This window comes from Tasmannia lanceolata, unplaced genomic scaffold (genome assembly GCF_043159265.1).
Source record: "Tasmannia lanceolata isolate RefF3 unplaced genomic scaffold, GAP_Taslan_0.1 ptg000012l, whole genome shotgun sequence".
NCBI classification, from domain to species: Eukaryota; Viridiplantae; Streptophyta; class Magnoliopsida; order Canellales; family Winteraceae; genus Tasmannia; species Tasmannia lanceolata.
In genome coordinates this window covers 1,883,275-1,908,010 of record NW_027518689.1, presented here as the reverse complement: position 1 = coordinate 1,908,010, position 24,736 = coordinate 1,883,275, and the positions used below count along the sequence as shown (strand labels likewise).

Genomic DNA, 24,736 nt, shown 5'->3' with positions numbered 1-24,736 from the left:
TTGTTTCTATAAGAAAAGTGAATATTCTTTTTAGAAAAATAAAAATAAAAACAAAAATAGCCCAAACCCATTCCATCAAAATAACCCAAACCCATTCCATCATATACAAAAAAAAAAGGAAAAACCCAAAGACCACTACCAACACTATCAGTCTATCATCCATCCCCATCGCCTCCCTCTCTCTCTCTCTCTGCCTTTGTTTTAAAAGGAAGAAGAAGATCTCATATATTTTAGGGTTTGAGAGTTAATTCTGTGAAGAGAATGTAGAGGTCTAGTTTTAGGGTTTGGAAAATTCATTTGAGTAAGTAGGAGAAAAAAGATAAAGTGCTGCAATAAAATGTTCGAATTTACCGGATAAACGGATACGGATAATATCCGAATTCGAACAATATCCGACAGATACGAATTCGGTAATAGATATTAAATATCCGTCGAATCCGAATCCGAATTCGGATAGTGTATACTGTAATCGAATTCGGATATAGCCATATCCGCTCCGAATTCGATCCGTTTACACCCCTAGTTGTGGGAATGTGTTTCAGGGTTGTGGGTGTTGGTTATTGCTTATGTGTCATATAAGTGGGTTAATAGGGTAGTGATGTGGCAATCCTTTTTGTTTGTATTTAAGGAATTGTATCTTAATTGAAATGTTGAGAATTTTATGGCGAGACTTTGTTTTCAGGAGAGTCATAGTTCCTTTAGAATTGAACCGTTAGGACGTCCGGTTGCCTCAACTTTTTCCCTTCTCTTTTTCTACTATTTTTTTTCTTTATTTGTGTTACGGCCAATTAGGCACACAACATTTTCCTTTCTCCTCTATCAATAGAATTAGGATTTTTCTTGGATCAAAATTTTCCTATTATTTTTTTAACTTTTTGTTTATTTTGGCGCAGTGATTATCGTTGGATGGACGAGCATGATCAGTTTGAATCTGTGGGTCTCAATGATGATTCGATGGAGGATGAGAGGTATCTAGATCAGATCATGGAAGATCGAAGGGCGGCCGAGGTCGAGCTCGATGGCAGAGAAGGGTTCCGACGCCTTTTGCACGACCAAGGTAATAAAATTTTGAGGCATGAAAATTGGGAAGAAATAGATTTGGTTGGTTCTGTATCTTATATTGTAGATGGAAAATGAACTAGAAATCCTCTATCATTATGACATTAACATATGATTCTTGTATTCTCGTTCTCCTACTTTTGATGCAACCACATCTCTTGACATAGAAAGTCTTAGTCCAAAATAGCAAACAGAAAAAGATTCTTAGAAAACCTACCTATTTGAGGGATTATGTTTCCTAAATTCCTTTATTCTCCCTTAGTAAGTAGGATATTAGTATTTGGAGATTTTAGGAAGTCTTTCAAAAATTTATTTTTATTGGGAATCTAAAGCAAGGTATCTTTCTATATTTTGGTGGACTGGTTTTAGAATGTTGCTAGGGTCAGAATTTCTTTCTTTCTTATGTATAAAAGATGCGTGAGACGATTTAGAGGAGGACTTTTATTGGTTTTATGAGATAGTATAGAGAAGGGAGAAACTTTTATGGTTTTCATTTTATTTTCTCCAATTTGCACTATTAGGTGTGATTGTCGTTCAAACCATAGTTGCCTGGTCGGGAAACGGTATGCGAAACGGAAATGTGAAACGCGTGAAAAAAATCAAAGGGGAAACGAGAAACGGAAAATGATAGAGAAACGCATGTGAAACACATTGGTAAATGTCTTGGGAAACGCAAGGGAAACGTTTGGGACAGCCCTCTTTAGTGTATTTATCTTTAAACTAGATAGGGCTGTTCACAGAAAACTAAAGGGGGTTTAAATATACCCTTTAAAAGTATTAAAATTCCAAGAAACGCGTTTCCATGGAACTGAAACGAGTTTCCCATTTCTTGGAAACGCGTTTCACAAACGTTTCACAGGCGTTTCACCATTTTTCAAAAAGTGTTTCGTACCCGTTTCAGAAATGCGTTTCTGCAGAAACACGTTTCCCACCTACGCTAGGCGTTTCCTGCTTCTATGGTTCAAACCCAGTAAAACAACCACACACGCGTAGCCAGGCTACATCAACTTTTTATTAGAAATTGTTGAGTTGGGTGTCTTGAATTAAACCTGATTGGGGTCTGAAATATTGTGTGTGGCCCGGATGCGACCCGTCTATTTGGCCCCCGCCCGTTTGTCCTGGCCCGTTTTATGTATTTTCAGCCCCATAAGAATAAGTTATGACCTGCTTTATATAAAGGGGCTTTTAGAGCTTATGTCGCATTCTTGTAAACGAAGAGGGTTGAGGGCTCAAAAGGGGAAAAGGGTGTGCTAGGGTTTCTTGGGGTTTCTGGTGAGAGACACTGATCTTCTCTTGTAATCTCCTGTCTCTATAGTGGATTTTTTCTCGTTGCCTCTGCCGTGGAGTAGGCTTTGCCGAACCACGTAAATCTTTGTGTCTTTGTGCGATTGCTTGTGTTTGTTATTTCTTTTTGCTTTGACTTTGAAATCACATATTGCTATTGAGGGTTTTTTTTTTCACAACAGAAATACCCTTGTATTTTCATTGGTTGTTAGGAAATATGTTCATTTTTCTTGTATTGTGTGCTTGCAAATTTCAGAATTTTTTGTTCAAACCAAAAATCCTTGATATAATATGTACACTCTGCTATGATTTGGTCGACACTTTGAAATTCTTGTTGACACATGTGTCGTGTCGTGTCCGACACGACACCCGTGTCCACACGTGTTGACACTCCTTTAGACACTTTTAAATGTACTGCTTAAGTATTAGTAACTTTATATGTATGTACATGTATGAGTGTGCCACTATTTTGTAGATTTTTAAGGGTTTCCATGTCAGATACTTCATATCCGTGTCAAAACTCGGCACACAAATCCGTATTCACAAATTATGATTATATTTATATTTTCTATTTTAGCCGTGTCTCTGTTTCTAAATTTTGGGAGTTCGCCGTGTCCGACACTCCGTGTCCGTGTCGACACGCGACACTCGTGTCCTTGTCCACAAATCATAGACATTCTGTTGTGTGAATTTTTTTGACTTTGGATGGATGTTGGTGATTGCTTATGGGGGAGCCTACAATGAAATTTGGGGTCTCAACTGCTGATGGTTTGTATCTGTTGGAGTGTACCATTCTCATAGCTTTGGTATGAGGCATTCTTCATGGGCTTAGTTGTATTATATCATGAAAGAGTGGAAGGTGGACAGTGGGCAGTTGATCAGATGGCTAATTAAGTGGACAAGAGATCTCTTGGGTGATCATTTTCGACAATAGTAGATAACTTGTATATTGTGATTTATGTAAAAAGAAATCTGAATTACTCAACTGCCAACCATTGTTCTATGAAATAAAAAGAAAGCTCTTACAAGTTATCTTTTAGACTCCCATTATTTCGAGAAAAAATATTTTTTACAGCATATAATTCATTTGATAATTTAAGTGATGACTTCTAGAAAACAGTATATTTGATAATGTGTTATTCGATTGATAATTTAAGTGACAAGGTTAAATGTTATCTTAGACTGATGTTTCTTGGGCTTACAATTGTTGTACAACGATGAAATAACTATCTTTACATATCCAAATCATGATATACCATTGAACGTGATCTTGATTGCCATTATATTCTATCGAACATCTTAAAGGGTATCAGTTAAGTTACATAGATTGCTATAAATGATTGTTCTGTTTATGTTTTCCCCTAACTTTGTATGGGGAATAACACAGCTCTTGTTTCCAGGCTGGACTCAATGGACCCAGATGGTACGACAAATCCTTTATTTGGTTGTACAAATGCCTGGCATTTCGAATGCTGATTCCTTGTTTGGTAGCCAAAATTGCAATGAAACTCCACTTATACTTCCCAAGGACATCATTATTGCTTTTTATCCGATGGGGCGCCCATGTGGCATTAATGCCCCCTACTCGTCTTCCAACCAAATTCTACCAAAATGGTAAAATTATGGTTGAAGAATAGTGTAAAAGGTATTTTCTTATTCTCTTATTCTCTTTATTCCTTATCTCTCTCTTCACTCTCTATATTGGTAATGACAACCCTACTTTTTCCACTACTCTGAGAGGACTGCCACGCAACCAAACACTACTTACCATTATTCCATTACTCTCCAAGTGGTAATTGTAGACATCTTCTATGCTTGTCTCCTCCCTTTTGACTTCTTATTCCACTACTTTCCGCCATCCCTGTCTAACCAAACATAGCCTTAGATCTAACTCATAGAAAAGTCATGTGGGTCCATTGGAATGTGTCATGGGACATAGACACAACCCTTATTTAATTGGATGTGACTCAGACACTGCTAAAAAGTCCGTCAGAGTGTCCAAGATCTGAATATATTTTGTTGTAGTATAATAATACCATTCATGTTTTTTTAACTTACAAGCTAAACATGTGGTGTATTTTCGGTCTAACATGTAAAATAACTAAGAAACTCATTTGAATGAATCAAATGAAACAAACAAAGTCTCCATTTCCTCTCTCTCTCATCGAACCCTTAAGCCCATTCTCCTCTCTCTGTTTGCTGCTGTATGATAGTGTTTTCTGAATCACCATTGATTGAAAATTCTAAGTTTGGATGAAGTTTTAGCTGATGCAAGTAGGACCTAGGACACTCTGACTGACACTCTGATTCTCAATGCGACCATGATACAGACACACCAAAGTAGGATCCCGGTATCCGACTGAGTAGTACCCAACCAGATTAGGATTCAAATAGATAATAACAAACATAGGTGGATCCGATCTTGTTAAAGTATAAAAGATAAATAACACCTTTCTCCAAAAGATTAAGCTTTTGGAGAAGTTGGTAAGTTAACATGGTATCAGAGCCAAAGGTCTCGAGTTCGAACCTCCCAAATAGCAAAAATCCACTTGCGATGGTCGGCCCAAAGTGGGGCTACATGTGCCACGTGTTTGCCAAGTGGGCCATACGTGCGGGGAGTGTTAAAATATAAAAGATAAATAACGCCTTTCTCCAAGAGCTTAAGCTTTTAGCGAAGTTGGTAAGTTAACAGATCTGACTTGGGTCCATTGACAGCCTCGCTAGACATAAAAGACATTTGTGAATCAGCTTTAGACCAACTATTGTCAATATGCAAATCTCCTTTTATTGGCATTGTCATTATACAGTTTATTGTAAGGTAGGCTGAGGTTTCATTGTTGTCAAACTGTAAGGACATTTGCTAGAATTATCAGTATGTCATTTATTGTAAGAGAAAAGTGTTAAATCCTCTTTTGATTGTGTACTTCTCCTCCCCTATTCTTCTCTCTCTTCTCCCCTAATTCTTCTTCTCTTCTTCTTCCCCTCAATCTCTCTTCAATTATTCTGCATCAAGGGTCCTCACTCTAATGGTGAATGGCGTTAGATGCAAGGTATATCAGAAATTATAGTTAACTTTTAAATGGACATTTAGTCTTCTGAAGTGGTTTTTTTTTTTAGCCCAAACCTGTCAGCTGTAGATTGAATTATCAGATGAGGATGGCTAGACCGTCCTAGAGATGTAGTTGTCCATGGAGGAAGTGGAGAATCCTGTCTTCACAGTGAAAGGGGATAGTGTGCAAGGTCAGATGGTTTTTGCTTAGCGTTATTTTAGAAATTTTGGGACTGTATCAAAGTAGGCTTGATGCCTGTTTTTATTGAGTTCTATGATGATGCTATCTTAAACAAAAGCATTAGTTCATCATTCACTATGCAGTTCATTGTCCAGCCTATTGTTTTGAAAATCTTACGATTTATGATTCAAATCAATTCTTATAGATCATGATTTGAATCCCATGATTGAATCTTAATTTTTATGAATCTTACGATTTACGATTGAATCTTTAATCGTAAATCGTACTATTTATACAATTCGTGCGATTTATCCTAGTTAAGTTTTGTATAAAATATAGCATTTTCTTTCGACATCGGTGACTCACTAGGTTTTTATAATTCATATTTGTAATTTGATGTTTGAGACTTTGAGAATTAATATGAACCTGTGACTTTTATTATTTTTAAGATTATTATCCAATATGCAGGAGTTTGGATGGGAAATAGATTATTAGTATGTGACAAATTTGTTAACAAACAATTCGTATCATGATATTGAATACCTAATCATAGTAATTTCTGTTTAAATTAATGAATTTGGATGAAAATGAATAATTCACTATTTAAATATTCTTTGATTTGTTTATATTCTTATATAAAGTGTTTCTGAGCTCGAGCTTAGATAGCTTATCTGAGCTCGAGTGTCAAAAACTCATGTTGGCCCACATTTTTGGGGTGATCCAAAGCATTCATTTGAAAGGCTCTTACATGGATAGGGTGCCTACAAAAAATCAGGTCCAAGGGATCATCCTAACCCATCCAAAAATGTGTGCCCACATGAGTTTTTGACTCTCGAGCTCAGATGAGCTATATGAGCTCGAGCTCAGAAACACTTTACTCTCTCTCTCTCTCTCTCTCTCTCTGTATATAATATATCCTAAGCATGTTTTTTTCCATTATAATTCGCTTTCTTTCCAAGAAAGATTTTTATTGAAAACCTTTTCTTCTCATGTTTTGTATTGATGCAGGAGACCCAACATTTTATACCCAAGCATAGCATGTGTAGGAACCATCATTTTACACTTGATGGATCACCGATCTCTAACCAAACTCATGCATTATGCATATGGTGGTGCCCACTATTGTACACCTCATTCTATGATGGGATAGGGCCCAAAATTATATAACCAGGCCTGGCATAGGTGGAGCCCATAATTTTACACCTCATGTTTTGATGTGGTGGGCCCATCATCTCCACCCAAACCCATGCATAGGGTGGGGCCCACCATTTTACACCCCATGTTATTGATGGGACGGGGCCAATGTTTTACACATCAGGTTTTGATGGCTGGGTCCCACTATCTCTACTTGCATAGGGTGGAGCTCACCATTTTACCCCTAATTTATTATGGGGTCTACCATCTCTATCCCAACCTATGCATTAGGGTGGAGTCCATCATTTTACACCCAAGCATAGCATGGGCCACAATACTAGTATGTGTGTGTATGGTATGTACACACACATGAGTGAATGGATGAATCTTACGATTTACGATCTGATAGGATTCGACCACTATTACGATTAACGATTTGATTCCGATTTTCAAAACATACTCCAGCCCTTGGTGGACACAAACATATATATTGCTTAATTGACAATGAAAGTTGAACCTTTTAAATTTTTGGTACTGCAAACCTACTTGGTGGTCAAGCTAGTATGGTTTAAGCAATTTCCTCACTCTTGATGGATAGCAGGAAATTTCACTTCTAGACGAGCAACTAAAAATTTACATTCATTGCTGGAGGCACATTGTTGTAATCATTCCTCAGTTTCTCCCATGACAAACAATTTTCTGAAAGATGGACTAGCAGAATTTCATGATTATTTATAGTATTCAAGGCAGTTTTTTTTTTCCTTACGGGTTGAAGAAGAAACTGAATTGCAGGCAACTGAATATTTTTTTTTCTAATCACTTCAGGTGTTTTACACAGCTCATTACTACATAGTAATGCATGGAATGATATAAATGATGTGAATTATTGGAATTTGACTGATTTGGTGGCATCTTATCCTTCCAGACTTGTTCTCATTTATTCATATTTATATTGTTAGTTTGTTACTTACTAATGAATCTCATGACTCACCATCCAATTTTACAATCTGATAAGTTCAGCCTTTAAAGATTTTTTCTGATTCCAATCAAATATGTTATCACTGATACTTTTTTTTTGAAAAGTATTTCACTGGTACTTGCTAATGGATAAATTGTTTTCTTCGATTATGAATTAATGGGTAACTAAACTGTGGGAGAAATTGCTTGTTTTTCGTTGAATCTTTGATGTCCGATGTTTTTAGTTGCAGACACAGATGATCAGATGATGTGCCAATGACTGATCAGACTGATGATGAGCACTCTGAGGTTTTAAAATTATCATCCAGATAAAATTAATATCATACATTTATGGTTTGTGGCTAACATTGTATACATGTACTTTTAAGTTTTAACCAAGTTGCAATGGATTTGATAGGATCAAGATGATGATGAAAGCACCTCTTCAAAGAAAAAAAATGATGATGGTGAATATAAGATGTACCGTGTCCTAGGAACTTTGAGGGAGTGGGTTACCAGATACAAAGTGTGCCAGTTCATTGCCAAGAAATTTAAGAAGTTCTTGCTTACATATTTGATCCAAAAGAATGGGGAATGGGACCTTGAGTATATTCGGCTCATAAATGAGATGGTCTCAGGTAGTAGACTTTATCTATGCTTGCTAGTAACACCCAAATGTTAATCACAAACCAGCTTTATGAAATATCTCTGAATTGTCTGTATGAGCTGATAACTCCTCACAATCACTCTGCACTGTTCTCCACTTTTAGCATTCCCTTATGTTTTTTTTTTCTTTTGTACTTTCTCAACTTCGGCTTATAAAGACTTATATTGATTTACCTGCTGCAGCTAATAAATGTAGCTTGGAGATAGATTACAGGCATTTCATCGAGAGTTATCCAAACATTGCCATCTGGTTGGCTGATGCTCCTCGATCAGTGCTAGAGGTCATGGAAGAGGCTGCAAAGAATGTAATTTTCATTATCCACGGCAATTACAAGAAAATTCATCCAAAAATTTATGTTCGGATAACAAACCTACCAGTTTATGATAAGATAAGAAACATAAGGTGAGCTATATAATTTCTACTCTCCCATATAATTTGATTTTTTTTTTTTTTTTGAATGGTTCATATAATTTGATTCTTTTCATTCCTTTTCATCGAATCTCATTGCATTTCACTTTGGTACACTTTAGGCAGATTAATCTAAACACCCTGATTCGTATAGGAAGGGTTGTGACTCGACGCTCTGGTGTTTTCCCTCAGCTGCAAGAGGTGAAGTATGACTGCAACAAATGTGGGATGATTCTCGGTCCTTTCTTCCAAAACTCTTATTTAGAAGTCAAAGTTGGGTCTTGTCCTGAATGCCAATCCAGAGGACCATTCACTGTCAACATTGAGCAGGTATTTTTGCTCAGAGAGTTTAAGGGGCTGTTTAGAATCCAGGTTTTAGTTTGAAAGCGGTGTAAAATTCTGGATTTTACAATCCATTATCCTGGATCTTAAATAAGAAATCCAGGTTTTAGAAATCTCTCCCCCATCCTAAGATTTCTAAAACCTGGAAACATGGGATGATCTCAACTCTCTGGCTCGACGGAAAGAAGGGCAAGAAATCAGAAAACGACCCCATCCAGGATTTTGAGGAAATCCAAGATTTTAAAATATTGATATCCAAACGGCCCCTAAAGGTTTGGCTAATTTTTGGTTTTATCTAACCATGTTGCAGACGATTTATAGGAACTACCAGAAACTCACCCTTCAGGAGAGTCCTGGAATCGTGCCAGCTGGTCGGCTTCCAAGATACATGGAAGTGATACTCCTGAATGATCTAATTGATTGTGCTCGCCCCGGAGAAGAAATTGTATATTTCATAACCATGACTTGAATTTTAATTCAAACACATATATTGAGCCCCCCTAATTTTTGCTGCATACGTTCCTTTTCAGGAGGTGACGGGCATATATACAAACAACTTTGACCTGTCATTGAATATGAAAAATGGATTTCCAGTCTTTGCAACAGTGGTTGTAGCAAACTATGTTGCGAAGAAGCATGACCTCTTTTCTTCATACAAGCTCACCGAGGATGACAAGAAAGAAACTCAGGAGTTGGCCAAGGACCCAAGGATCGGTGAAAGGGTTTGTTATCCAGAATAATCTTTTATTTGCCTTGTTCCTGTCTATGTTGCATCAGTAAGGACACGAGTACTGTCGGAATCCGACACGGGTATCGAGTGTCGGATTCAGCAAAACTAAAAAAAAAACGATTAGTGGATTCGCCAAAATATTTTAATCAATTCTCTTTTTTTTTTTGGTATAATGATATGGTTATAACAAGTATTATATTGAATATTTTAATCGGTTAAGTAGATATAATATTTTCTTTCCATTTAAGAAACTTAATATTAGGATGGGTAAAACTCAAACCCTATGATAATTGTAAAGTTGTGGCGGTAGTATTAAGAAACAATAGATAAAAGAGATCTAAATGTGTCTTAGAGAATCTTGAAGTACTGGAATCTGAGACGAGGGGCGGTGGGGATGGATGATGGTGTTGGTAGTGGTCTTTGGGTTTTTTTTTATTTTTATTTTTATTTTTTTTTATTTTTTTGTATATGATGGAATGGGTTTCGCCTATTTTGAACATGGGAAGTGAGAGTGCTGATGGTGGAAGATGAAGAGAAGTGGGGATGGAAATGGAGATTGGGTTAGAGATGGAGGTGACTGGCGGTGATGAAGGTGACTGTGAGAAGGTAGAGAGGGGTGGCGGTGGATTTTCATGGGGTTGGAGGCACCAAGGAATGCTGAAGAGGTGTCTCAGTCTCCTCCTTTCTCCTCTCTCTTGCTTGCTTCTCCTTGCAAACCTTAGAAGTCCCATCTTTTAATTGCATTTTGGATTTTTATATAACCCTAAGTTGGAAAATTGATCTGAGCCGTCCATTTACCATCGACCTAGATGGCCTTTTCGCATTAGAATTCTCAATCACCATCATCAATTTGTCTCTTTCATCCTACAACCCACATTTGTTGCTTCATAAAGAAGCCATGTCAAACTCCAAGAATTCTCTTAAAATGAGAGAGTACTTCATTTCCTACCCAAAACACTTTTTGTTTTTGTTTTTTTTTTTCTAAAAAGAAAATTCACTGTTCTTTTAGAAACAAAAGATAGTGTGTCATTACTAAAAATAAATATTAATGATATTATTAATAATAAATAAAAAGAATTTACTTCTTGGATTCGGATGTTAAACGGATCGGATATACCATTTACCAAATTCGCATCCGCTAAGAGCCGGATATCTCATAAACGGATTCGGATAATATCCGCTTGAAACGAATTCGGATGCGGACGGTAATCGAATTTCCGAATATCCATTTACACTCCTACTAGTTAGTATCATACACTACATACTATTTGTGTTAGAATATCTTAATTGGATTTAGTAGTTGGATTAGATTAGGAAACTTAGTAGATTAAGGTTATCTCTCTCCAAATCTTAGCCATTCTCTTTCTTTACATCTCACTTCTTACATAGTATGGGTAGGGCCCTCATTTGACACTTCAAGTTTTGATATGGGAGGGCCCGCCATCTCTACCAAAAATCATGCATATTGTAGGGCCAACTCGGGTTGGGTTGAGGCCAACCCGACGCAACCTGAGGAACCCTTTTTTCCATCTCGACCCCGACCTGACCCAAGTTCAACTTGACCCAACCGAGTTTTTAAGCTTACAAAAAAAAATGATAAAAAATGTCAGGTTTCACTCGGGGCGGGTTGCCCAAACCCTCAACCCGAACCCGACTTGAACTCAACCCGGGCCCGAACCAGAACCCGACTAGTTCGGGTTGAACCCGATCTGAGTTGCACGCCTACATCATTTTACACCCATGAGTGGGCCCACCATCTCCCCCAAAATCCATGCATAGGGTGGGTCCCACCATTTTACACCATGTTTTCATGCGGTAGGTCCCACCGACTCCACAGTCTCCACTCAAATCCATGCATTAGTTGGGGCTCAAAATTTTACCTAATTTTTTGATGGGGCGGTCCCACAATCGGTCAAAGGACAGGAAGTGCAAAAAAGGAAATACTTTTATCATTTCCCACATTAAATCAGGTTTTTACTTGAGCTAAAAAAAAAAAATTTCCCACATGTAAGGATATTTTGATCATTTATGAGTAAAAAAATCTACCACGAGTAATTTCGTAAAAAATTGATGGCAGGACTCGATTTGAAAAAATTCTCTCAAATGGACTATTTGGAACGGGAAATGATTTCTGCACAAACTAGTTTATTAAACGAGCTGTCAAAAGGTTATTGCATTTCCCAAAAAGCTCTCACGAGTCACGAGCCAATTAAAAAAGGAAAGACAAGCTGGGTTTGTTCAAATATTAAAACATATATGGTTGTGCTTAAATCTAAATTGTCAGTTCCAAATAAGGAAAAGTAGAGACATATTGCAAAATCCACTAACTGAAAATAAAAGAAGGCAAGGAGAAACTCACCAAAAGTAGGGGTCCGAAACGTAGTCCAACCTTGCAAGAAATTCCTACTGCCAGATACCAGCGTGATCCCCATGCCATCCCCTACTAATATGATATTAGTCTTTTTCTTCTTCAAGTCCACATTCTCCCTGTACAGCCCCTTCTTCACATAGATAACATATCTCCTTAAGCCATGATCGGGCGCTCCATTAATGGCATCCATGATTGATCGATACCTTCCACTTCCACCGATCGACACTACAGCATCCACGTGCATCGAATTAGGAGTTGCGCGAACGAGTTCTTGTTCTTCATCCGAAACCCATGTCGGGAAATCAAAATTCTTTGTGTTTGTAGTTCCATTTCTAGGTGATCTTAGAGGTGTGCTATGAATTCTCTTAAACATGGCTAACACATTGCTAACCAGTTGTGTCACTTCGTCTAAGCTCCCTTGAATGTAATTCTTTACGTGACCGTTCGTCCCTTCAAATCCTTCTAAGCATGTGTCTTGATTATTTGCCCATTTAGAAGAACCCACGTAACAATGGTTCTTGCGGTAATTCCATTGCTTATTATTAAAACTATTGTAACTAAACGTGCAGATCATCAAGTCCATAGCACCGTCAATCTATGGTCATAAAGATGTCAAAACCCCGATAGCTCTTGCTATGTTTGGTGGTCAAGAGAAAAATGTGAAAGGAAAGCATCCGTTGAGAGGTGACATAAATGTTCTCCTCCTTGGGCATCCAGGGACGGCGAAGTCACAGTTTCTCAAGTAAGGCTTAGCTATTGATGTATACTACAATTTTTATTGGTTAGTTTTATAGAAGCAATCGTCTTGAGACTTAATAAGTTGCTTTGTAGGTACGTCGAAAAGACGGGGCATAGGGCTGTTTATACTACTGGGAAAGGAGCTTCTGCTGTTGGACTCACAGCAGCGGTGCATAAGGACCCTGTTACTAGGGAATGGCCTCTTGAAGGTGGGGCCGTTGTCCTAGCTGATAGGGGTATCTGTCTAATCGACGAGTTTGACAAAATGAACGATCAGGACAGGTAATAAAATCATGTTTTTTTCACACAATTGTCACAATGTTTTTTTTTTTTCCAGGAAGATTTCTATTCTCCTAGCCTGAGAAATATTTATCCATGATAACAGAGTGAGTATCCACGAAGCTATGGACCAACAGAGCATTAGCATTTCAAAGGCTGGAATTGTTACATCTCTCCAAACCCGTTGTTCAGTTATTGCTGCTGCAAATCCAATTGGAGGAAGGTATATGAGTATATGATACTAGTATTCAGGGCCCATGCTATGCATGGGAGTAAATGGTGGGCCCCACACAATCAAACATGAAGTGTCAAATGATGGGCCCCACCCTAATTTATAGGTTTGGGTAGAAATAGTGGACCCCACCTCGTAATAACGTTAGGAATTAAATGGTAGGACCCATCCTAACTATATAATATGAAAGTTCTTTTTTGCTGCCTTCGCATGGTCTCAGTTCTATGAATTTCACTTTGTCGTGTTCTCAGATATGATTCATCAAAGACTCTCTCGCAAAACATGGAACTGAATGATCCAATTATATCTCGTTTTGATGTCCTCTGTGTCATTAAGGTTATATAACCTTCTCTCAATGCTTTCATCTATTTTGTGTTTCTGATAATTGCTTCTGATTGGTCCAATATTTTATTATGTGCAGGATGTAGTTGACCCTGTCACGGATGAAATGCTTGCAAATTTTGTTGTTGATAGCCACTTTAAATCACAACCTAAAGGAGCCAACTTGGACGATAATTCTATAAGAAATTCCCAAGATGATTTTCCAGCCTCTGAGAGGCCAGTCGATCCTGAGGTTTCAAACTCTAGTATTTCTGGACTCTTGTAAATCAATGTGATTTTCCTCCACCATCATGTCCTAAAATAATTTGTATTAAATCAGATACTTTCTCAAGACATGCTCAAAAAGTACTTGACATATGCCAAGCTTAAGATCTTCCCTGATGGGGTATGAAAAACAACAACTAATTAGCTGTCGACACGTGACCCCAGAAGGGCCCACCACAAATCTGGCATCTGCCCAGGGGTAATCCGGTAATTACCTACGAGCAGGTGAACCTAAACCCACAAAAGGGCCGACACCTGTCCTGGGGTAGGTAATCCAACCACCCTAGGTCCCCCTCTATAAAAGGCCTCTCAAGGCTTAAAGCAAGGGGTAATAACTTATGAACCACCACTCTTAAAGTTTGGCTCTGTACTTCTGCTCATACTGACTTGAGTGTCGAAGGGCCCGTTCGGAGTACGATTCCGGGTTGGTCTTCTGACCTCGTGCGCTCTTGTGCGGGGCTTCATTCCTTCAGCTCAGTCTCTTGGGCCCGCCAGATTAGCTCTTTCGTCACTGTCGTATCTGTTACCAATTTTGGGCATAACAGATTGGCGCCATCCGTGGGATGCTGAACTAAAAGCTGTTCAAATTCCCTTTATAAAATGGTAGGACGGAGGAGTGCTCGGGTACCAACTGCTCGGACGGCCCGAGCTGAAGCACCTCGTAGGACTCGGAGCGAACGAGTGGCCTCCCAGATAGTAGCTCCTTCAGCAATAGCGGAACAGAGCCCGGCCCATTCAGAACACCTGAACCCTGCTCCTACTCCCGAACAAGTCCAAGCTCTCTTTCAACAGATGACTACTCTTGTTGGTCAATACCAAAATCTAATACAAGCGCCTCCCCAGCATCCCCCAGAGGCTCTGTGACCTATACAAGAAAGGTCGAGTGCCCATAGGGGGGAGCCGGCACATCCTAGTAGAGACCGGACCCACCATTCTACGAGGAGAGTTCATCATTCCAACACCAGGCATGCCCATACGGAACCTCACTATCGTTGCAGGTCACGCACTCGCTCCGTGCAAAGGCACCGAGCCCAGAAGGACCGTGCACCACGAGAGAGGCCCAGACACCATCGAAAAAGCTCGGAAAGTCACTCCGGCTCCGCAATGAGTCCCTCTGTGGAGAGAAACAGATCAGTGGGCCGAACAGACCAGAGGGCTGATCCAATGCTACGAAGGATAGAAGAGATAGACCACCGTATAGAAGAGCTGGCAAATGATTAAGGCCGACCTGTTGCAAAGACGTTCTCAAGCAGACCGTCGTTCACCGACAATGTTATGAACGCGCCAGCGCCCAGAGGGTTCAAAATGTCGACCGTTCCACAATATGACGGAACCACAGACCCTGTAGACCACTGGAAGACGTTCAAGACTATGATGCTCCTCTACGACGCCTCTGACGGGTTCCTCTGCAGAGCGTTTCCGACCACACTGACCGGTGCAGCCCGGGACTGGTACTCAAGGATCAAGCCAAACTCCATCAGCAACTTTGAGGATTTTGGGGATGATCTGGTCTGCCATTTCATGAGCAGCCAGAGGCTAAGGAAAACAACAGCATCCCTAATGGCCTTGCGGCAGGAGGACAATGAACCTCTGAAAACATTCGTCAGCCGTTTCAACAGGGAGGCCCTCCAAGTGCCAAATTTGGATCCTTCAGCCGTCATGAATGCACTCCTCGCGGGCGCCAAATCTAATGATTTCCGCCGATCAGGAGCATGCCAAAACCCGCACTCACTGGCAGACCTGATGGCTGGAGCCTAGGAGTACATAGCTGTGGAGGAGACTCTGGCAGCCTTAGATTCAAACCGGAGGACCTCCGAAGAAAAGAATCCTACCAAGCAGCGTAAGGATGATAAGGCCTCCAGAAGAGAAAGGTCCCCCCAAAGGAGGGAAGATAACTATACCCCTCTCAACACCTCCCGAAGACACATACTGGCCGCGATCAAAGAAGAAAAATTCGTAAGATGACCGACCAGGATGATCTCCAAAGGAAACAAGAGAGACAAGTCGATGTATTGTCAGTTCCACAGGGACCACGGGCACAACACAGACGAGTGCTGGTAGCTCAAGGAAGTGATCGAGCTGCTGATCAATCGGGGATACTTGAAAAAATATGTCAAAGATGACGGCCACAGAGGAGAGCGCAGGGAGAAGAGCCTTCAGGGCCAAGCCTTCGATGGTCACAGCCGCCCCCTGCGCGGAATCAATCTCCCCCACCATCAAGCTCACAGCCAGAGATGCGCCGATCCCAGCCTAATGGGGTCATCAACACAATTATGGGCGGACCGACCGCCGAGGGTACATCATCTGTTGCTCGAAAGGCCTACGCATGCCGATTCAATGCCGTGCACACATGCAGCAAAAAGATGAAGACAGAGAATGAGATCTCCTTCTCAGAAGCGGATCTCGACAACTTGATACTCCCCCATGACGACGCCCTAGTCATAACCATGCTAGTTGTGAACTGGGAGTTGAAGAAAATCCTCGTCGACAATGGGAGTTCGGCCGACATCCTCTACTATCATGCATTCAAACAGATGATGATAGGAGACGACCGCTTGAAGCCGGCGAACTCTGATTTGTTCGGTTTCTCGGGAGAAATTGTTAAAGTGGAAGGACAGATTGAACTCCCAGTCCTCGTCGAGGAACCGCCATGTCAAGCTTTCGCAATGGTCAACTTCCTGGTAGTGAGGGCCACTTCGGTCTATAAAGCTATCTTGGGACGACCCGGCCAGAACCTCATCCGCGCCGTCGCCTCAGCATATCACCAGAAGATGAAGTTTATAACGCCAAACGGCGTGGGAGAAGTCAGAGGAGATCAACCACAGTCCAGGGAGTGCTATGCCATGGCACTCAAAGGCAAAAACGCATCAGAATCGTTGCTGATTGAGCTACTTGATCTAAGAGATGAAGCCCAAGTGAATGAATCCGCTGAAGACCTCATCCCCATTCCTCTGCTCGAAGACGATGGCGAGAAGGTCATCCAAATCGGCTCCTCTCTGGACAGTAGCACCCGGCAGAACCTCACCCAGTTTCTTTAAGACAATGCAAACGTCTTCGTATGGGCTTCCACAGACATGCTCGACATAGATCCGGAGGTCAGCATGCACAAACTCGGTGTCGATCCCACCTGCAAGCCTGTGAAACAAAAAAGGAAACATTTTGCCCTGGAAAGGCGGCAGGCGATCAAGGAAGAAGTGGAGAGGCTCTTGAGGGCTGACTTCATTCGAGAAATCCAATATCCGGACTGGCTGGTGAACGTGGTCCTAGTAAAGAAAGCCAACGGAAAGTGGAGGACCTGCGTTGATTTCACCGATCTGAACAAAGCTTGTCCCAAGGACAACTACCCGCTCCAAAAAATTGACCAGCTGATAGATGCCACCGCAGGTCACTAACTGCTGAGCTTCATGGACGCCTTCTCCGGATACAACCGTATCAGAATGTATGAATCAGATATACCAAAGACTTCCTTTATAACAGATTAGGGGACGTATTGTTACCGTGTCATGCCTTTCGGCCTAAAGAATGCCGGGGCAACATATCAGAGGCTCGTAAACAAGCTCTTCAAAAAGCAAATCAGCCGCAACATGGAGGTCTATGTAGATGACATATTGGTCAAAAGCCAAAGCGCACAAGATCATGTCTCCGACCTGAAAGAGACAGCCCAAGTCCTAAGGGAGCATAACATGAAGCTCAACCCCACCAAGTGCACATTCGGTGTTAGCTTGGGAAAATTCTTGAGATTTATGGTAAGCTGGAGAGGGATAGAAGCCAATCCAGAAAAGATGAAGGCTGTGGTGAAGCTCACTCCACCAAAGACCATTAGAGAAGTGTAGCGGCTAACCGGGATGGTAGCCGCACTGGGGCGCTTCATCTCAAAATCTGCAGAGAGATGCCTGCCTTTTTTCAATGCTGTCAAAGGAATCAAAACAACACCCTGGACACAGGAGTGTCAGGTCGCATTCGAGGAGTTGAAGCAGTACTTGTCCTCTCCACCGCTGTTGACAAAGCCAGAGCCGGGGGAGGAGCTGCTTTTGTACCTATCCGTAAGCCCCATGGCACTGGCAGCTGTGCTAATCCGGGAAGAGCACAACCAGCAGAAACCGGTCTACTATGTCAGCAAGGTCCTACACGATGCTGAGATCAGGTACCAGCGGGTTGAGAAATTGGCATACGCTCTGATCATTGCGGCTAGAAAACTGAGGCCGTATTTTCAAGTCCACACAATAAAGGTCCTGACCGATCAGCCGCTCAGACAGGTTCTCCATAGACCAGACACCTCAGAGCGACTTGTGAAATGGGCCGTGAAACTGAGCAAATTTGATATCCAGTACCTGCCTAGGCCGGTGATAAAAGCCCAAGTGCTGGCAAACTTCGTGGCCGAGTGCACCATCCACCAACAAAGCATCGAGTCCGAACTTGTCCAAACCCCAGTTGTAGAGAAGGTAACTACAACTGGGGAACGAACAGAAGCTGAGACTAAACCAGTAAGAACAGAAAACATCCCTATACCGGCAGCACAGAGTCCATCATCCAACGAACTGATTTGGGAAGTATATGTGGACGGATCTTCAAACAAGGTTGGTTACGAAGCCGGTTTGATCCTCACCGGGCTCGATAACTTTGTTCTAGATTATGCGCTAAGGTTCGAATTCTGTGCGTCCAACAATGAGGCAGAATATGAGGCTCTCATCGCCGGAATGAACCTAGCAGTCCCGACTAGCGCACAAATGCTAAAGGCGTATTGTGACTCCCAGCTGGTCGCAAACCAGATCCAAGGAGTCTATTAGGCCCACGACGAGCGTATGATTAAGTATCTCTCCAAGGTCTGCCAGTTGGCCAGCAAGTTCAAAAACTTCGAGGTCATCATAATCCCTAGAACGGAATATGCAAAAGCGGATGTGCTGTCTAAGCTGGCAGCATCCGGCTACACCACTTTTAGGAGTATATATATGGAATTTATGAAGAAATCCAGTATCGAAAATGAGGCCGTAGAAATAATGCAAGTCGAGCACGAGCTGTGCTGGATGGACGAGATCATTGAGTACCTGCGTAGAGGGAAGTTTCCCAAAGCAAAGAAGGAAGCCCGCAAAGTGATACAGAGAGTAGCCCGGCTCTCCCTGGATGGTGAGAGCTTGTACAAAAGGTCGTACACCCTTCCGTACCTACAATGCCTCCGGCCAAGCAACGCCGCATACACTCTGCAAGAGATGCACGAAGGAATTTACGGAGAACACCTGGGGGCAAGGCCTTGGCCATCAAAGTACTGCTGAGAGGCCTGTACTGGCCAACCTTGAGGCAAGACGCTCTGGACCTGGTCAAAAGGTGCGAGAGATGCCAAAAGTTCTCTCCCACCATCCATCAACCGGCTGTATCCATGGCCCCGATCATCAGTCCACTCCCTTTCGCAGTATGGGGGATGGACATCTTGGGCCCCTTTCCACCAGCCTCCGGAAGACGTGAGTTCGTCATGGTGGCCATTGACTATTTTACCAAGTGGGTGGAGCCTGAACCTCTAGCCCAGATCACAGACTAATCGTGCAGACCTTCTTCTGGAAGTCAGTCGTTTGCAGATTCAGGATACCCCGCGTCTTGATAACGGACAACGGCAGACAATTTGACTGCCGGAACTTTCGAAAATTCTGCTCGGACTTGAAGATCGAACAAAGATTCACTTCTGTGGCGCACCCTCAGACGAATGGGCAGACTGAAGTAACGAACATAATCCTACTCCAGGGGATCAAAAAGAGGACTCCGTATCTACCACCCCGCGCACCGCGACTGGGGAATCGCCATCCAACTTGTCATTTGGAACTGAGGCTGTAATACCCGTCGATGTTGGCATCCCGTCTCCCAGAGTCACCAACTTCAATGATCAGCTCAATGGAGATGGACTCAGCGCAAACCTTGACTTGCTGGAAGAAGCCCGGGAAGAATCCCGAATCAGGGTCGCGGCCACAAACAGAATGTGTCCAACTATCACGACCTGAAGATACGCCCAAGAGAGTTCTGAGTAGGGGACCTAATCCTGAGGAAGGCTGCTATCTCCCAACCGAAGAAGGTAGGTAAACTCTCCCCAACCTGGGAGGGGCCATACCGAGTGAAAGAGGTAATTCGCCCAGGGAGTTACAAGCTGGAAACACTTGGGGAGCACCTACTACCCCACGCCTGGAATTCGAAGAACCTCCGAAAATACTATCAATAGCTGGCCACTTGGCACAAAAGCGAATGCCGTTGTAAGTACACTTAAATGTGAATGATAAAAAGGATACTGTTTCTTTGCAAATCTCCGAGCACTCCGTCTCAGAAACCCAGTTCACCAAAATTTCGGTACTCGCTGCTTGGTTCACCCCGGTTCGTCTCCACAAAGACCGGAAGCGCACTTCTGGTCAGGAACGGGCCCGGGCAGAAAACCAAACCTGCTCAGAAACCAAGTTCACCAAAATTTGGGTACTCGTTGCTTGGTTCACCCCGGTTCGTCTCCACAAAGACCGGAAGCCCACTTCTGGTCAGGAACGGGTCCGGGCAGAAAACCAAACCTGCTCAGAAACCCAGTTCACAAAAACTTGGGTACTCGCTGCTTGGTTCATCCTGGTTCGTCTCCAAAAATACCGAAAGCCCACTTCTGGTCAGGAACGGGCCCGAGCAGAAAACCAAACCTGCTCAGAAACCCAGTTCACCAAAACTTGGGTACTCGCTGCTTGGTTCACCCCAGTTCATCTCCACAAAGACCGGAGCGCACTTCGAGTAAGGAACGGGCCCGGACAGAAAACCAAACCTGCTCAGAAACCCAGTTCACCAAAACTCGGGTACTCGCTGCTCGGTTCACCCCGGTTCGTCTCCACAAAGACCGGAAGCGCACTTCTAGTCAGGAACGGGCCGAGGCAGAAAACCAAACCTGCTCGGAAATCCAGTTCATCAAAACTTGGGTACTCGCTGCCTAGTTCACCCCGGTTCGTCTCCACAAAGGCCGGAAGCGCACTTCTGGTTAGGAGCGGGCCCGGGCGGAAAAATAAACCTTTGGGAGAATCCAGGCCAATAAAAACCTGAATACCTGCCAGGAGCGCCATTTTGTTCGGAAACAAACTGTTTTACAATTGTTATTGGCCCACAATGTTAATACTAGTTAGAGGCACACAAGCGGAAACAGTAGACATCAAAATGTAACTTCTATTCATGAAAAGTTGGGCCTCTAAGGCCCATTACAAAAAGTAGGGCCTCCAAGGGCCATTACAAAGAGAATCAGTAAACGGTGCCAAAAAGGGAAAAATGGGGAGCTCAAGACACCCCATGACCACCATCCCACAGGGGATCTACCACCGAGGCTTCAGCTGGTGCGAGGGCGTCCTGCTTGTCTTCATCCCTGGCCATCGGCGGATCAGGAAGGACAAGGCCCGTCAGAACGACATTCGGCTTAGATCCCTTGACCTGCTCAAGGCAATCCATGAATCCCAGCTTGTAAGATTCAGTGGACAAACTAATGAGTTCGTCCTCCTTCTTCTGCACGGCCTCTGCCACGGCCGCTATCTGTCTCTCCCGGGTTCTCTCCCTCTGCGCATTAAAGGCTTTGGAGGCCTTCTGCTTTTGGGCTGCCATCTCGATCTTTAGCCTGTTTATCTCCTCATCCCTATCCTTAATGGACCTATTGAGCTTGACAGCCTCCTGCATCAACTTGGCGTTCTCCTCCCAAACTGAGTGATTGCGGCAGAAAACTTCCAGCTCTTCTCGCGGAAGTCATGATAATACAATCTGATCTGGTAAAGTGAAGAGAAGATGGCCTCATCAGCCGCATCTGGAGGCTCGTTTAGAACCTGGAGCTGGTCATGGTTCAGTAGGCCTTTGGTGACGATCTCCATGGCCACCCGGCTGTCACCCAAGCCGGTGTCTCTTCTGAATGGCCCAGTTGGGCCGGAAAACATTGTCCTTGGGCCTTGCGGGGGTGGATCGGACTCCAGTAGCCGCGTCCCCTGGCTTAGAGGACCCCGCTCCCTGTCCGTATGCGTCGACCATCTTTACCGTGGGCATACCCTTGGGGGGCGGTGCGTCCTGAGTTGGTGCAGAACTTGAGACCTCGGGAGCTTTCCTTTTCTGGCCCTGCTGGCCCTGGCCCCTACCGAATGCCCCTTGCCTCACCTTCTCCAGCTGGGACTGCTTCTGCATTTCTGAAATTCAATAGGACAAACAAAAATTGGTCAGGAACGAAAGGGAAAAAAGAGGAGCTCAAAAGCAAAACTAGCCACATAAGTGCCGGGGTCGCAGTACTAATGCCGAGCCCGACCAGAATCTCTTCCCTAGAGAACTCCTCACAATGAATCATGTCTGTTCGTTGCAGCTCGTCACAGACTCGAGCAAATGTGAGCCTATCCTCGCCTTCCAAGCTCTGCTTGCGACTCAACACAAGCGTGTCCGGCGTATCCCATTTTAATGGAACCGGCCATGGCTCGGAGAGCTCGCTGTCCTCAACGTAGAAGAACCTATTTTTCCACTTATGAATAGAGGATGGGATGCCTGTGATCATCTTCACATCGGGACCCTGGCTGATATAGGTCCAACCCCCGTCCTTGTGCCTCTTCAGATGTGCGCACATGCGGAACATATGTATGGACAGGTTCCTTTCGAGACGACCTTGGACTAGATATATGAACCCAACCAGCGTCCTCCATGAGTTCGGTGCGATCTAGGCCGGCGCCAGACTGTAATATCGAAGGACCTCAGCAAAGAAGGGATGCAGAGGGAACCTAAGCCCGGCTCTTAAGGACTCATCGTAAATGCAGACGTCGGCACTCTCATTGCTGGCCCTGTCCCCCTCTATTGCCGCCCTCAGTTTAAATCTCTTAGGAATGCAATATCTATCCCTAACTTCCCCTAGCCTGGACTTGTCAAGGATATTCTCCTCGTACAGAGCCTGAATGTTATACTGGGGATTGGCGTCCATCCGAGCCGCAACTTTAACCTCAACAGCCCGGCCTGGAACGAAAGTGGTGGACGCCTCCGCAACATCACTACCCCCACTCGCCTCTGCTCGGAAGTAGCTATCCGTTGGGGTCGGGGTGGTATTTAAATCCAAAATCACCTCGTCCCCACCACCTACGACCTCTACACTAACACTAGGACTCGCCATATACGGGCCGGGAACCCTGGGCAGATTCGTTTGGGTCCTCTCCGACGAACTAGACCCCGAGCTGCTAGAGGATGCAGACTCCCCTGAGGACGACCCAAAACTGGACTCAGAACTAGATTCACTACGGGACATGAAGAACGCAGAAGAAACGAGTAAAAGACGCGTTCAAGAAGATTACCGGTCTGAAGAGGGATGCTCCTAACCCGCAGACGACCACAACGATTGACGCGCCGAACAAGCAGAGCAAAAGAAAAAAAAAGGAGGGGAGTAGTAGAAAGTGAAAAGTGAAAATGAAAGGTGAAAAACTTTATTTATAGCCTTGAGACCTGCGATTCGCATTCGTGAACCAGGTGACGCCACGTGTCCCTCATTAATGAAGGGCACACACTTCGAGGCAAGGGCGCGAGTAAATGCGCTGGTGTATAGGCTACGCGCGTATAATGTGGATGCAGAAAAATCTTGCAAGTGATTGAGGGTTATATATGAAGTGCTTGATTACGGGATATCTTCTAAGCGACTGTGCCCATCTAAAAAATCAGCCCGGCCCAAGCCGGACAGAATATGACGCGTCAGCTAAAAGACAAAAATCTGCCCGGCCCAAGCCAGACAGAATATGACGCGTCCGCTAGAAGACAAAAATCTGCCCAGCCCAAGCCGGACAGAATATGACGCGTCCGCTAAAAGGCAGATTTTACACTTTGGCTTTTGACCGTCTCAGGCCGGACAGACGGCTTGGCCGGACAGATTTTACACTTTAGCTTCTGGTATTCCCAGGCCGGACAGACGGCTTGGCCGGACAGATTCTACACTTCAGCTTCTGGCCGTCCCATGCTGGACAGATTTTACACTTCAGCTTCTGGTCGTCCCAGGCCGGACAGACGGCTTGGCCGGACAGATTTCACCCTATTTATCACGGTCGGTCCCAGCCGGACCTCTTACTTCATTTCATCGAGTCATCCCGAGCAGCGGTTCGTTCTACTGTTCAGGAACATAACTCCTCGTAGTTCCCCAAATCACTACAATGACTTGGAGAACTGGGGGGCAACTGATGGGGTATGAAAAATAACAACTAATTAGCTGTCGACACGTGGCCCCAGAAGGGCCCACCACAAATCTGGCATCTGCCCAGGGGTAATCCGGTAATTACCTAGGAGCAGGTGAACCTAAACCCACAAAAGGGCCGACACCTGTCCTGGGGTAGGTAATCCAACCACCCCAGGTCTCCCTCTATAAAAGGCCTCTTAAGGCTCAAAGCAAGGGGTAATAACTTCTGAACCACCACTCTTAAAGTTTTGGCTCTGCACTTCTGCTCATACTGACTTGAGTGTCGAAGGGCCAGCCGTCCTTGGGGGGCTGGCTTATGGGGGCCAGAACCTCCCGCAAGCTCGAAAGGGGGCTTGACAGCCCAACCTGACGCGCACCCATGAGGTGTGTTGCACCTTGTGCCCATCCCTCACTTAGTAGGGGGGCTCTAGGTTGCCATTGATAGTAGTGCGGGGTGTTGTGTTGTGGTCACCCTAGACTTACGAGAATTAGTTGCGCCTCTCCCATCACCAATTGGTTTTGGGAAAGTAGGTTGCG

The 24,736-nt window shown here is 43.6% G+C and overlaps 2 protein-coding genes across 2 annotated transcripts; both read left to right on the top strand.

The window, feature by feature from the left end:
- The first annotated feature begins 906 nt into the window (after positions 1-906).
- On the top strand, positions 907-14,164 carry LOC143888155 (DNA replication licensing factor MCM2-like). Its single transcript, XM_077392491.1, has 13 exons — positions 907-1,057; positions 7,930-7,973; positions 8,083-8,302; positions 8,514-8,733; positions 8,862-9,069; positions 9,392-9,526; positions 9,612-9,803; positions 12,752-12,924; positions 13,014-13,202; positions 13,306-13,422; positions 13,683-13,767; positions 13,853-14,005; positions 14,093-14,164. The coding sequence occupies exons 1-13, from the start codon at positions 907-909 to the stop codon at positions 14,162-14,164; spliced, it is 1,959 nt and encodes a 652-aa protein (XP_077248606.1).
- Positions 14,165-17,882: 3,718 nt separating this feature from the next.
- On the top strand, positions 17,883-19,307 carry LOC143888148 (uncharacterized). Its single transcript, XM_077392481.1, has 2 exons — positions 17,883-18,679; positions 18,878-19,307. Exons 1-2 carry the CDS (start codon positions 17,883-17,885, stop codon positions 19,305-19,307), a joined length of 1,227 nt encoding a protein of 408 aa, XP_077248596.1.
- Positions 19,308-24,736: the final 5,429 nt, after the last annotated feature.